Source organism: Ceratotherium simum, chromosome 23 (genome assembly GCF_057802395.1).
Source record: "Ceratotherium simum simum isolate JZ-2026a chromosome 23, ASM5780239v1, whole genome shotgun sequence".
Classification (NCBI taxonomy): Eukaryota; Metazoa; Chordata; class Mammalia; order Perissodactyla; family Rhinocerotidae; genus Ceratotherium; species Ceratotherium simum.
Genome location: NC_141922.1, coordinates 22,652,920 through 22,669,049, shown reverse-complemented (window position 1 = coordinate 22,669,049; position 16,130 = coordinate 22,652,920). Strand labels below are relative to the sequence as shown.

Genomic DNA, 16,130 nt, shown 5'->3' with positions numbered 1-16,130 from the left:
TCTATACAGTGCTGGGCAGTGGCCCTCAAGCTTTCACGCGCACAAAAATCATCTGGGCATGAAGCTGTGAGAAAATACCAATGCCTGGGCTGGAGAATCCAATTCCACAAGTTCCGCAGTAAGGTCCAAAATCTACAGTTTTGAAGAAGCATGCCCAGAAAATTCTGCTGCAGGAAGGTCATGGATTTGGGGGAGAATAATGTGGTGGAGAGGGGTGAAGGATGATACCTTACCACCTTCTTATTTACTATTTCTTAATCCATCACCACAGGTTGCCTAATCTCTTGAGTTGACTTCTCTCCACACCCACTTGCCACCACCCTCATTCAGGTTGTCATCATCTCCTGCACAGATTAACTCAACAGCTTCCTAACTGGATGTCTGGCCTTCCATCTTGTCCTTCTTCAGAGCATCTTCTCATTTTTTGTTACACAAATCTGATCAGGATAGTCTCTGGTTCAAAACCTTTCAGTGGCTCCCTACTGTCTTAAGAAACCCTAAATTCCTTAAAGAACTCTAAATTCCTTAAGGAAAGCAAAGAAACAAGGCATTCACTTCACCACTGGGTCCCTCCCTCACCTTTCCAGTTTCATTTCCGGCCGTCTCCCCTCCCTTCTTACTCATTCTAGACATTCTAACAATACTAGCCTTCCTCACATTCTTAAAATGCACCAAGCTTCCTCTTCAACCTTGGCCTCAGAACAGGCTGTTCCCTCCAACTGGGACATCCCCAAGCCCCAGCTGCCCTGATTAAAGCCTCTTCCTCTTTCAGATGTCAGCTTCCTGAGGGAGACTTTCCTGATCCCTTGGAGTCATAATTATTCGCTCTCCAAAAGTACAATTAACAACCCCTTTCACATCATTCACCACATTACCATGATTCCTTGTTTGACGAGTATCTTCCCCATTAAAATGTAAAGTCCATGTATCTGAGAACCATGTCTATCTTGCTTATTGAAGTTCACCAACACCCAGTAAAGGTCTGACACACAGCAGGCACTCAGCAAATACATAATCTTTTTTAGTAAATATATTTTTATAGTGCAGTACACCTCTCCAAGGCTCGTATCATCTTGGCAATTTTTTATTTGCTTGATGACTAAAGAAAAAATAAACACACCGTGCTAACATCTGGCTCAGTTCAGAGGTCACTTACTCTTGAAACCTTTCCTGACACATTCCTTCTAGATCGAACGCCTACTACTTTTACCTCTGTCATTCTTCATGTCTCTCTCACTTGACTTCAAGGGCAAGGATTGTCACATTCACCCCTGTATCCCTAACACATAGCATATAGTGCTGGGTAGATGGTAGGATCTCAATAAAAGTTTTTTGGATGAATTACTGAATGAATGACTGTGTCATTGATACTATAAAGAGATAAACAAAAAAGGGGGATATTAAGAATGGAGGGGTTATTTCAGAGAAGAACAGAAGATTTTAATTCTTGGCTGGGACATTCACAGTGTAGTCGATGTATGTGGTGCCTTCCGGAATTGGCATGTAGAAACTTGGATGCAAGGACAGCCATGAACATCTACACTGTGTAGAGCTTTATTCCAGGCACTGAGAATTGGTTGCCCCAAAGAAAAAGGCCACAGAGAAAGTAGATAATATGCAATACTGGGGACAGAAACTGTAAAGCACACAGATGGCATATTTCTCTATCGCTTCTCAGAAAAGCCACAGCAGCTCAGCGCACCCTGAAAGTGGCTTTGATCTTCTCTCATCAGGTCCACATGCCATTGTCCTGCTACAATTGCCTTTCTCAAAAGCCCATAGGAGAGCTGAACACCCTAGAGCCAAGACTGCAGGGTCCAGACTTACCCAGAAGAAAGGAACCAATGTCAACGGTGGAAAAGCCACATATCATCTTTCTTCAATCTGTCATTCAAGATCCTTCAAATCCACAGTCAAACCACAAGGCCAAGGTGACATCAATGCAATCCCATGGCCATCGTGAATTGTCCAAAGAAGACACATCACATGTATTATTTATTTCACCTATGACACTTAAGTGCAAAGGGATCAATGGTAAAGAATTTTAAGGCTGGTGATTTCTGCAGAGGCAGATGTGAAGCATTTGGAGTCTTTGGGGTTCCCTAAGGGTTACTCTTCCCCATGCAAAAAATACCATTGAACATTGAGTTATGCAGAAGTAATGACAAGGATAATTCCTGATAGAACATGTCCAAATTAGAAAAATAATGTGTGAATGCTTCTACCACATGCTGGCTAGAGAGACCATTAGGAGCACTCAGAACAGGCTGATATTTTTCTATCATAAAGGATGCAAGAGACAAGAAGCAAGGGTCCACTTATAGCCTGACTTCAAACAAAACACCTTCTTGAATGAACTGGCCATAACAGACTCCCAGAATGAAAATGAAATATGAGTGGATGCTAGCTGGGGTGTACGTGTCACAATGCTAACCCCTAGTGATAAACTGACCTGTGAGCTTAAGAAGTTCCCAAAGAAGTCTGTGTTAAGGCTTCTAAATATAGAGCTCATACCAACGAGAATTTCTCTAAGTCTCAAAGACTTGATAAAATTAGAAAAATTCCTGATCACAAAATTGTGTAGGAGGGTCTGAAGATGTTGAAATGTGTTGGGGAAAAGCTCAAGAAGGTAGCAGTTGAAGGAAATGCTATCTTGGAGGCAACTGGGAAGAGACATGTGGTTGGGCAGGTCATAATGAAATAACACTGGATGAAGAAGTGGTAATGAAGGAACCCAATTACAGAAGAATAATCTGCACAAAATCCTATAAAATTGCTGATTCAACATTCTCATCCACCTCAGTTCACCTAAGTGACAACATCAAGTGACTATAAAGTGTACCTTTCCTCTAAAACTCAGTTAATTGCCCAAAGGTTGTGTATATATTTAAGAGCCCTTGCCATCATCCTTACTGGTCAAGCCAATAAAAAAAGATCACAGAGAATAAAAGAGATTCTGGACGATGTTGCCCATGGATAAAGATTATCCAAAATAGCTTTACGGCTACTCTTATTTTTAATTATGAATCTATAAAAAATTGACATTGCATTCACTGCTTTGAGAAGGTTAAATTGAAAATGAAATAGAGTTAGTAAATAGGAGAAAAGGGCAATAATTAAATTTAAATCAGGAAAAGCAAACAGAGGATCTGCTCTCTGCTGGGCACCGCACTAGGACGTAGGAGCACAAAGCAGAATCAGAAGACAAGTGAGGTTGCCCACGATCTCTGGGGGAGATGGTGAGACACCGTGCCCCATGCCTTTGTAGAGACTCCTCCTTCTACCTCATGCCACCCTTGCCGTTATGTCAAAACTTTTATCCTTCAAGATCTAGTTCATGTATCACACCTTTGGCAAGTCTTCCTTTATCCCACCTATTCCCAGGTGACGCTAAGTTCCAGTTCTGTGCTATCACTACATCTCTACGCATCTCTGTAATGCACTTGGCCCTCAGTGCTAAATTGGGTGCTCCTTTTTGTCCCTAGTACCTACCGCAGAGCCTGGTGCTCACTGGATGGAAGAACAAATGGATACTGCGTAATGAACAGAACATTATTAATATGAACAAAGTGCTAAGTAATGCAGAAGAGGGAATGATTGGTTCTGCCTGAGAGAGGAGGGAAGGCTTCTCAGAAGACGTGATGTCTCATCAAGGTTAGGTCCTTTCATGAGTTTTATTATACCATATTCATAACAACTCTGTGAAATAGATCCTATCCCCATCTTTACAAGTGAGGAATCTTAATTTCTGACAAGTGACTTGCCCAAAGTTAATATATCTATGAAATGCCTGGAATGGCTTTCTATGGAATGCTAAAGAGCTTGGATTTTATTCTGTAGGCAATTGGGAGCCATCAAACCTTTTAAGGAGGGAAATAATATGGTCAGAAATATATTTAACTTAACTCTGGCAATAGAAGTAGGAAGTTAATGAAGGAAGAATGAAGGGGGCAGGTCAGAGACTAGAGATCAAATAACAACTAGTAGGTTATTCTAATGGCCTATAAAGACGCTAAAGAACGATGAATTGACACAGTGGCAAGGGTGGTGATGAGGCAAGCAAAGACTGGAAACCCATTTTACGAGCCGAATTCAGAGGCTTTGGTCACTGATTACATGTGATTGGTGAGGAAAAGAGAGTAATCACAGGTGACACTGAGCCTCTACATTAGGCGATGGAGTGAGTAATGGCATTATTAACCTTCAGAAGAAACACAAGGGGAAGAATAGGCTGGGGAGATGGTGAGAAAGACAACGGGGTTCATTTTGGATATTTTTAATGAGATGTCAATGGAATATTCAGGGGTCCACATCTTTTAGTGAGATTAAAATAAGGATCTGAAGCTTCAGACAGGTCTAAGATGTATTTGAGAGTCACTATGAAGTAGGGGACGGTTAAAGCAATGGGAGTGAATGAGGTTCTCAAGAGAGCATGCAAAATGAGAAGATCTAAGGGGACCATCCCCAGGGGGCATCAATAGTTGGGGAGTGGTAGAGGAAGGCAGTTTGCCACCAACCTGAGAAGGAGAGAGTAGAAAGAGAAGAGAAGAACCAAGACTGTCACTATCACACTCATGAAAATAGACAAGTACCAGGGAGGAAGAGCTCAACGTGATCCAATGATAAGGCAGAAGAGCCAAGTATGGAAACAACTGATATGTGAACACTAGATTTGTAACACTCATGGCACAATTAAATAAAAGACATGAAGGAGCCTGAAAATTCAAATAGTGTAATTTGAGAGAGACAGGAAAAGGCCATCAGACCTACTTCACATATGCATAAAAGGGAATCTGATTGGCTATGTTTTCTTTCACAGGAACTGGAAATGTCATTAGATTTTCTTCCTCAGAAGAGAGACAAGGAAGCATTCCTCAATGACAACTGGGGAAAGCCATAGCCTAGTGCTTGTACATAGATGCTAAGAAAATTTTTATCAAATTAATGAATGAAGTGTAAACATGCTTGACCTGAACTTACTTTGAGATAACTTACTAGAAACTCCCAGGAAATCAGGGGTCTCTTAAGATGGTGGTGGCTCCAGGAAGTGCTAGGTGGGATTTCTACAAAGACACAGTAATTTTCAGAAAACCTCCAATATTTTTATATGTATAAAAGCCTCTAATACTGTTAATTCTGCTTTTATCATCTTAAGAATACTGGCCTGGCAGTTTCTTATAAAGTTAAACAGATACTTAAGATACAACCCAGCAATCCCACTTCTAGGTACTTATCCAATGAAACAAAAACTGATATTTATGCAAAAACCTGTTTGTGAGCACTTAGTGTAGCTTTATTAGGTATTTGCCAAAACTGGAAATAACCCAGATGTCCCTCAACTAGATAATGGATAAACAAACTGTGGTATATCCATCCAATGAATACAAAGCAATGAAAATAAATGAACCAGTGATATACACCACAGCACTGATAAGTCTCAATGCATTACAGTAAGTGAAAGAAGCCAGACTCTATGGTTCCACTTATATGACATTCTGGAAAGGGCAAAACTAAAGGGACAGAAAACATATCAGTGGCTGCCAGAGGCTGGGGGTAATGTGAGGAGTTGACAACAAAGGGGTACCAGGGAGAGTATTTGAAGTTATGGAATTTTTATATCTTGACTGTGGTGGTGATTACGCAACTGTATGCATTTGTTAAAACCTGCAGAACTGTACACTAAAAATGGTGACTTTTACTGCATGTCAATAAAAAATTAAAAACAATGAGAAAAAAGACTACTGGTCTAGGAATTAGGAGAACTGGGATCTAGTTTCAGTTATGCCACTAACTAGTTGTGTAACCATGGACTATCCTCTAATCCTCTTTGGGTCTTGGTCCCAAATCTGTAAAATGAGATTGGAAAATTTCTCAAAGAGTCTATTGCTGTGTTCTATAAAGACGTCCTTCTTCAAGCAAGGTGGTAGGCCAGATGGCCTATTTCAATTCAGATGGCCTACTTCAGTTGCTGAAGTATCATTGTGGGGGTGACTGGACTAAAATACCCAGTCTGTACACATGGTTCTGAAAGTCTTCTTGGATTGGAAAGTAGTGTTTCTAATTTGTGTCATTCCAAAAGATGTATCTTTGGGAAAGTCCATCTGGTTATGCAATTCTCAACTAAAATTGACACACACATTTGGACAATGTGGAAAAAGTCCTTTGGGAAACACTAATGTTTAATGAGCTATAACTGGCTTTGGTAAACAATCACGCTCTTCTTTTTTCATTATCTAGGCACTAACTAAAAAGGCTTTTGAAGATGGAGGCATTTACTACCTTCATCTACCTTATCCTCCAGTGAGGACACTGATTTCTACTGCATGAATTGACCCAATCCTCATAGTTGCTGTTATATTTATACATGTATTAGTAGCCAAGAAAGATATTGAAAGGGATATCTAGGAGTGGCTCCATACTATAGTGTCCCTGGGGTTGAGAGAACCATTTACAGCTTTAAAGAGAATATATTAAGAATAAAAACAATAATCGTGATAATGATGTCAAAAATAAACATTTTTGACCTTGTAAAGGAGGGGTCCACAAACTAGGGCCCAGAAATTGTGTTCATAAATAAAGTTTTATTGGTACACTGCTACATGCAACTCATTTAAGATTGTCTGTGGTTGCTTTCACACCATATGGCCTGCAAAGACTACAATACTTACTATCTTGCCCTTTACAGAAAAAGTCTGTCAATCCACTTAATAGAATATGCCATGAACTATGCTATATAGTTTCCACATAAAATCTCATTTAATCATCTTAGTACTGCCATAAAATAGGAATTACTATCTCCATTTGACAGATCAGAGGTGGTGGAGTGTAATCGATAAAAGTTTCTTGTGGAGTCAGACAGATGTGCACTCCGCTTTTTACTAGCTATCTGATTTTGAGTCTGTTAATTAAGTTCTCCATCCTCAGTTTCCCTATATGTAAACTGGGGCCAACAAAAGTACTGATCATGGTAGGGTAAATGTCAGGAGTTGATGTGACAATTAGTGCAGTGCTTTGTATAAATGCTCATTAGCTATGTGCGAAATAGTCAGCTTTCAGTATCCCTCGGGTGTTTTTCTTCCTAGAAACACTGTTCATTAATATGAAGCTAAGGATGCCCCTCATATGCATGATTATGGATTAATTTGGACAATCTCAAAACAGTTTGCACACTGCTGTGTGTTACATAAGGCAACTTTTCCCCCATCTCTCATGAACCAAGCAGAAGGAAAGTATAATAACGACATTTCCAGCTCTGTATTGCATTTCCAAAGAGACAAGTGGAGGTGCCCTGACAGGGTTGAGTTTCCTGCAGAAAAGTGTGAGCAAGCAAACCTACCAGATCGATACATCCTTGTGGCTCCATGGATGAGACACAGAAGACCAAAACGCTGCATGGAGGAAGGAACCATTTCAAAGGCACCAACGGGAACAAAATTAAAGCAGGGCCAAAGATTGATTATGTTGCTTGCAAATGTCAGGTAGTTATAGGGCCATTGTGATTAAAGGCCGAGAAATCTGAGGCCAGGATTTTGCCCGAAGGACAGTTCTGGCTTTAGATGTTGAGCCGTTTCAGGAATTTTTTTCATGATTCATTGATAGTGCCTATAACTACTAGGATGTATATTTACTATACATCCACCATATACATTTTTTAAATGCCTTATAGTTTTTGTCTTTTGATCAGTATCCAGAAAGAGGAGAACAAGTAAAAGGAGGCAAAGACTTCATTTTCGTTGTGTTCAGATAACCCACAGTGGCTAGGACCAGCACTCCAGGTCCATCTGTGACCATCTTGGCCCTCTTACTGTCCTGGGGCTCCTGGCTAACTATGTGAAAATGACTGGTGTAGAATTAAAAGCTTAAGACAAATTTACAACAGCAATCAAAAATTAGAAAAGTAGGCTTAATTTTCTATTAGAAACAGTAGAATTAGCTTTCAGATGGTCATATCTAATTTGGAGGTCTGATTACAAATTGATGTGACTGATTTCATGTGGGTGTGTTTAATTTCTACATCGAAAAGAATATTGTTTCCTTGAGAGAAAATCTTTAGAGTCCATTCATTTGTTTCATTTTGGAATTGATTTCCAAGTTTGTGACAGGTTCTTTTGGATGCCTCCAGTGAGGGCAAGATTACATCTTTTGAGGGTAGGGTTCCTCTTTGGAAATGGTAGCCCAATATTTAGCTCTAGATCTTGTAAATAAAGTAGGTAATCAAGCATAGTGAAACATGGTGGGTCAAACATAAAGCTTGAAAAAAACAACCCAGTTAAAAAATAAGTAAAGGATCTGAATAAATGTTTTTCCAAAGAAGATACACAAATAGCCAATAAGCTCAACGAAAAGATGCTCAACCTCATTAGCCATCAGGGAAATGCAAATCAAAATCACAATGAGATACCACTTCACACATTAGAATGGTTATAATCAAAAAGACAGACAATAACAAATGCTTGCAAAGATGTGGAGAAACTGGAATCATCATACACTGCTTGTGGGAATGTAAAATGGTAGAGCTGCTTTGGAAAACAGTCTGGCAGCTCCTTGAACAGTTACACATGGAGTTATCATATGACTCGGTAATTCCACGCCTAGGTATATACCCAAGAGAACTGAAAACAGGTCCACACAAAAACTTGTACACAAATGATCAAAACGGCATTATTAATAATGGTCTTGGGCCGGCCTGGTGGCGCAAGCAGTTAAGTGCGCACACTCCGCTGAGGCGGCCCAGGGTTCGCTGGTTCGGATCCCGGGCGCGCACCGACACACCGCTTGTGAAGCCATGCTGCGGCCGCGTCCCATATAAAGTGGAGGAAGATGGGCATGGATGTTAGCCCAGGGTCAGTCTTCCTCAGCAAAGAGAGGAGGACTGGCAGATGTTAGCTCAGGGCTGATCTTCCCCACAAAAAAAAAAAAAATGAGGAAAAAAAAATAATGGTCAAGATCCAGAAACAATCCAAATGTCCATCAACTGATGAATGGATAAATAAAATATGGCATATTCATACAACGGAATATTATTTGGCAATTAAAAAAATGAAATACTGACACATGCTTACAACATAGGTGAACTTTAAGAACATTATCCTAAGTGAAAGTAGCCAACTGCAAAAGACCACATATTGAATGATTCCATTATAGGAAAAGTCCAGAATATGCAAATAGATAGAAAGTAGATTAGAGGCTCCCAAGGGCTGGTGGTTGGGGGGCATTGGGAGGAAATGGAGAATCACTGTTAATGGGTAACAGGTTTCTTTTTGGAGTGATGAAAATGTTTTAAAATTAATTGTGGTGACAGTTGCACAACTCTGACTATACTAAAAATCACTGAATCGTATCCTTTAAGTGGGTCAATTATAAGTTATGTGAATTACATCTCAATAAAGATATTATAAAAAAATAACGCTTCGTTTTAAATTACTAAGGTTGATTTAATTTCGTGGCTTCTATTAGTGATAGCTAACTATGTTCTGTACTGAGTGATTTATATATTTTAGCTCATTTAATTCTTACAACATCCCTATGAGGTGAGTAGATTTATTGATCTCCCTTTCAGAGATTAGGAAATTGGAACACGGAGAGATTAAGTAACTTCCTTAAAATAATACAGCAATAGGTGTTGAGGCTAAGATTTAAAATTCAGGCCTGTCTGATGCTCAAATTCACTTTCTCCTTCTTGTTTCTTTCTAAAAATTTTATTTTAATAGTTAATATCCTCACATATTTCAAAATTCAAAGTGACATAAAAGGCACACATCCCTATATCCATCTGCCTTCTTCCCTCTCACACAGGTGCAGTTTGCATTAGCTTCTTGTGTGCCTTTCAGAACTTCCTTATGTAAACAAAGCACACACAGATATACAGTACTTCTCTCTCTTTCATTCACAAATGTAGCATACTCTGTACCTTGTTCTTCATCTTGCTTTTTTCACCTCACATAGCATCTCAGAGATCCATCCATCTTGTTATTCCTCATTCTTGCATTCATAGCACTCCAGTACCTGCATGTACCATAATTTAGCTGGTCTCCTAAAGATGGACACTTAGGTTCTTTCTAAACTTTTGCTATTCAAACAATTAAAGCTTATGTTTTGAAACTGCCTCCAAAGCCAAGAAGGAAACACATAAGAAATTTAATCGTTTGTGAAATAAATCCCTTTCCTCAAAAATTGGCTACTTTGAAGGCAATAACCCTCATTTAAATGTGTTAGTTGAGAAATATTTGTTCAAAACAAACAAAAATTAATTGCATTACACAAGAGTCACAGTCCCCTGTGGGCTGGGGAGGATATTATATCTCTAGAGACTAGAGGTGTGAATGACACTCTTTAAGAGGGAAGCTCAAGGATTTCCAAAAACTACCATTCTAAGACCTTTACTTGTACTTATTCAGCATATTATTTCCACTGATTAATATTTGCAGAGACAAGGAATCAAATATTCAATACTGAATCATATATCACCCTTATGTTTAATTTCCATATGACATATATGTTGAGCCAGTCAGTTCACTTGGGTGGAATGGAGTTCCAATTCTTTTTATAGCAAACCTAGACCCAAAATATTTTAAGGCAACTCCAGCTGTCTTTAGAACTTCTATTATCCGTTATAAAAATAACTTGTCAGTTTTTTGTTTCATTTTTTAAAAAGAAACCATCACTTCAATAAGGCTATGGATTTTCCAAAGGCTGCCTGACATGAAATGAGTTTGAACATTAACATGTAAAGGACGAGCAATAAAAAAGGTAATATGAGTGCAGATGAAATATCCAAGAGCTAGAGAATGTGATCTCTTCTAAAGGGAACAGAATGAAAGAATTCAAAATGCACAGCTTTTCAAAGCTAAAGAAAGTGATGACAACTGAATTGAAAAGGCTGAACTTAGCATCTTCTAAGAACACAAACATATATTTAGCTTAATAGACTTGAGTACTATCTCAGGAAAAATCTTATATATTATGCATCTAGGGCAATGAAAGCTGTAGAAAATGATTTTGCAAAGCAAACACTGTGCAGGCTGATAGTAGCAGAGGAAAGAATCTACGGCACACATGATGAGTTTGGGTCTCATGTTCTATATATCATCACAAGAGGAAAACAAAAGAGCAGAGGAAACCTCAGACACTAAATGGAACCTGCCAGAATGATGCTTGTGGTTGAAGCTTAAAAAATATGTGTGTATTTTCTGATCATAACCATAATGTGGATTTACACTGGGAAATATAGAAAAATATAAAGAATTAAAAATAAAATAAAAAGAATACAAAGAATTAAAATCACCCAGGATCCCACCACCCAGGGAGAACTATTATCAAAATATTGGCATATTCATTTATAGTCCTTTTCCTATATACATATAAAGATTTGTTCTTTTTACAAAATTGGGCTCATATTATAAACAAAACTTTATACACGGCCTATTTTCCCCACTTATTACTTCTTGAGTACTTTCCCATGTTGTCATATATTCTTTGAAGATGTAATTTTAATGTCTGCCTTACATTGGATCTTACGAATTTAAGAAGAATTATGATTCTTTCCATATTGCCTGACCTCTAGGTTGTTTCTAATTTTTCAATTTTATAAATAGTACTGCAATGGACTTTCTTGTGATAAATCTTTGAATCTCTATTTACTTCTTAAAAGAAACTTAGAAGTACATCAGATTCCAATTTAAATCACTCAGTGTACCCATACCTATAAATTTACCATTGCAAGTCTCTGGAGACAAAATGCAAATAATGCATATCAAATAAACAATACTATTTTCATATCACTTGCAGTCTATATTTATCCTTCTAGAGCAGTCATCTTTCAGGCAGTGAATTACTTCCTCTAGGCAAATGGACTAGTGCTGGTTAATCTAAATGCAATAACATGAAACTTGGCTGACCCAGATTTCTCAATATCAGTACACGCAATTACAATATTCTACAGATTGAAAAATATGCAAGGATCTCAAAAATACATATTTTATCATCCTTTCATTTAAAATGATGTACAATGGGAATTAAAATAAAAGAAATATAGGGTTATAGCCAATGGAGGTTCATAGCAACCAAATCTTATATAGACATACAAAGTTATATAGAGTGTTAACTTAAGGTTTTCTTCAAATTCCAGCTTTATTTTGTCACTTCCACAGTTACAGGGCTCTTAAATGCTCTCAACATATTGAAGTCATTAATGATTCTTATTTAGAATTATATGGTCTTAATAGTCCAGTCTTAAATTCCCCATAGTCTATTTTAAAAAAATGATTCTATTTTCAAGATGTTAAATAGGGTTCTCACAATCTCTAATGTGTGTGTGTGTATGTGTGTATACATACATATACGTCCAGACACACACCTCTAAAACATTTTCTCCCATTAGTCAGTGGGAAAAGTCAGTGAAAAGTAAAGTAAAACAAAACACAACAAAAATCCTACTTACATCACTGGTCATATGAACTATGGAATCATTCAAATTCCAAGGCCCCCTCAGAATTGGTGGTCAGACAAAGATAGCTTGTGCTGCATCATACAGTTGTGCAGACTGTACACTGTACAACTCTGGGGGTGCAATCGTATTCTGATCTACATGACTGGTAGTCTCTGCGGTTGGGCAGTGCACAACCTATATAGATGTGATGACTTTGATATTACTCAGATAATTCTATTTGCCCACCCATTACTTATTTGTGCATCCTTCCCCCTAGTAAACTATAAAAAAGAGAAGTTTTAGGGCGGCCGTCCCAGTGGCGCAAGCAGTTAAGTGGGCGCGCTCCACTGCGGCAGCCCAGGGTTCGCCGGTTCGGATCCCGGGCACGCACCGACACACCGCTTGGCAAGCCATGCTGTGGCGGCATCCCATATAGAGTGGAGGAAGATGGGCACGGATATTAGCCCACGGCCGGTCTTCCTCAGCAAAAAGAGGAGGATTGGCAGTGGTTAGCTCAGGGCCGATCTTCCTCACACACACACAAAAAATTTTAGGAGGAAAGTGGCCTTTAAATTTGTATACTTTTTTTTAATGAAGCAAATTCTGCAAAAAAACCATAACAGTTTCTCCCTGGCTCCCCTTTGTCATGATGGTAAGGATTTCTTTCCTCCCATCTCCCCTTCTATCCACCCACCAGGAAGCAGCAGGATACCTTGTGTGAGTAACTGTAGGTTTCTGACTTCTTCTCGCACCTTCAGCTGGAGCACCTGTTGTAAGATGTGCTGCCGGAGGTTCTCCTGGGCAATCCCCATTCGTTCAAGCTTTTTGTCAGTAAGTCTCAGCAGGGCTCGCCCTGCAGGGTTTCAAGAAATGAAAGGAAAAGCAAATGAACAGTGGCTGGAAAAGAATTTCTATCTTAGTCTTGGCTAATCCTGCCATAACAGAAGTTTCCATCTAAACACAGACACTTGAGAATAGAGGGTCCTCCATTATTCTTGTTGACAGGAATGGACAATCTGGGTGAAGAAAATCCACAAATTTAAAAAAAGAACTCCAATTTTTATCTAATATTGGCAATCCCCAACAGACTCATACATTGAGTTAAACAAAATAGCAAAATTTTAACCTGGGTATTTGGGTTACAGATTACAAGTTTCCATGGAAACAATGCTTTTCTTTGGGTGATGGGTTCTTAGGCTGGCCCATAGGAGCCCATGTCACTGACAACCCAGCTGAGGACCTGGATGCTCTCACTCTGGTTATAGAGAAACTCCAGCAACATTAAACCCAGGTTACAATAACATTTCTGTGAAACACGCATTTCGAGTGCCGGTTTTAATCTGCAGGCATTCGACAACCCTGCTGCACCCCTGGTGCTGGGCTGGAGTTCCATCTCTAGCTGGTGGGAGCTACGCCTTAATCCCAATCGCTGTCCAAAGGCAACGGTTCCAGCAGGGCTGAGGGTGACAGGAGCAGGGTGAGCGAGGGCATCTAAAAGCTGCAAAACAAGGAGACTTGGGGGGTGAGTGCCAGCGGTGTACAGACACCCTGGGCAGCCTGGCACGGCCTCCTTTCAGCCCCTTTCTCTCTCCAGAAGGTCTGCATGTTTCCCTTGCTACTGTGGTTTCCATCAAATTCTCCCTCTCTCTGTGCTTAGCCTGAAATAAGCACGCTAAACGTGACAGTTTAGCGCAAGAAATAAACGGAATGATTGTTGTTAAATGCCCATGGCACTCCCCTGTACTGTCCTCCAACACCCCCAGTCAGCACACCTGCAGATTTTTTCTCATTTCAATTGATGAAGAATAAACACAGTCAACTACATGTGATCAATGGTAAGTCTTTGGGTATATTAGCATATACATTTCAGAAAATAAATGCTCTACCTCCTCAAAAAGGAAACTCAACAGCCAGAAGGTGAAGTTATGGGCATTTTCATCAGAGGAATAGGGACACCTATGTGGCCTGTGAAGAGACAGGTGAATGGTGAGAAGCAGTTAGGAGCAATCTGTGCTGTTCACTCTTGTCGTTTACCTCCCTTTAATCCTTGCTACTTGCAATAACAAACAACCCTAAAATATCACAGGGGCTACAACCAAATTTATTTCCTGCTTATTCTACCTGTAAACTCCAAGTCCATCTACCTTGGACACTGCTGGTCATTGTACCAGAAGAAAAAGAGAAGGTACTAGAAGGTCTCATACCATCAATGAAATGCTCAACCTAGGGTCATTTATAAATCACTGGCCAGAACTTATCACATGAACCTTCCCACCCACAAAGGAGCCACACATGAATTGTGCTTCCATCATGTGCCAGGAAGGTCATGCAGGGAAGACAAATATTTGCTGGGCAGCACTGATAAGAACTACACCAATATAGACTCGGCGTTGGACCAGTGCTTGGCAAGGAAGTGAGTTCAGGGATGTGTGCGGGATGTTTGTGATGGTGGATGGTGGTCTGAAGCTTCAGTAAATCCGCATCTGGAAGAGGAAGGAGAAGTAGGGGAGAGGGGAATCCTAGGTAGCTACAGCGGAGGCTTGGCAACCCCAGGCAGGTCACGGAGGTCATGAGAAAGGAATAAAAGGACAAACACAGGCTCAAGTAGTTCTGATTGTCTTCTGTGATAGGCAGAATAATGCCCTTCCCTCCAAAGAGGTCTGTGTGTTCATCTCCGGAACCTGTGAATTTGCTACCTTACATGACAAGAGGGACTTACTTACAAAGGTGATTATATTAAGGATCTTGAGATGGGAAATTATCTGGCATTATCCAGGTGGCTCCAATCTAATCACATGGGTCCTTATAAGTGAAAGAGGGAGACAGGATAGCCAGAGAGAGAGAGATGTGACAATGGAAGCAGAAGTTGGAGTGATGTGACCATGAGCCAAGGAATGCAGGCTTCTAGAAGCTGGAAAAGACAAGGAAATGGATTTTCTCCCATACTCTCCAGAAGGAATGCAGCTCTACCAGCAACTTGATTTTAGCCCCATAAGACCCATTTTGGACTTCTGATCACAACTGTCAGATAATAAATTTGTGTTGTTTAAGCCACTAAGTTTGTGGTAATTTGTTACAGTAGCAATTGACCTTGTGACTAGAACTTACAGTTTTTAAGATGTCAACAGGAAGGCTTTAGACTTCTTTTCTTTTCCCTTTCTAATTTCTGGACAGCAGCACACTCAAAGGGAGAGAGCAGGAGGAGAGCTAAGGAGTGGTGAGCCCATCTCCCAGGCTTCCAGGACTGCCCTGCCTTCAAATGTTCTGCTATCAGACCTTGGTCCTGAAGTTTCATTCAGAAAACAGAATGGGACTTGGGTATCATTTATGTGGATAATCGGCCTCTAAATAACAGACATCTAGCTCTTTATACATGCCCTCAATTTAACAAATACTGCATTAAAAAAAACTCTCTGAAATTCAGATGATCTAAATCCCTCCCAACACCAAAATGATGACCCTCCCTTCTCTCTGTTCCCCATTATTTGGGCAGTGGTTTCACAAGCTGTGGCATTCGGCAGCCAAGAGCTGCTGAGGCGTTGGTAAGACACATGGGAGCTTTGGTCCTGGGAAGTTGGCTGGTCTGTCATTAGAGCACAGCGCTAGTAAATCAGAGTGAGGGTTTTATTCCAGTGCGCATGGCTCAATTTTTCTATTTGATGGCCCCCTGAAAACCTCTAGCCTCAGCCTTTCCATTAACGCA

The 16,130-nt window shown here is 39.9% G+C and overlaps 1 protein-coding gene across 5 annotated transcripts in view; it reads right to left on the bottom strand.

Moving 5' to 3' along the window:
* SAMD12 (sterile alpha motif domain containing 12) overlaps positions 1-16,130 on the bottom strand; it is a 387,706-nt gene that overhangs the window by 152,411 nt on the left and 219,165 nt on the right. For 4 of the 5 annotated variants that reach the window (XM_087447522.1, XM_087447524.1, XM_087447525.1 and 1 more), the window contains exon 4: positions 13,140-13,280. In XM_087447522.1, coding sequence (XP_087303648.1) covers positions 13,140-13,280 — 141 coding nt within the window. Of the gene's footprint in view, positions 1-9,723; positions 10,006-13,139; positions 13,281-16,130 lie in introns of those variants that run through there. The other variant, XM_087447526.1, reaches the window with a different exon arrangement.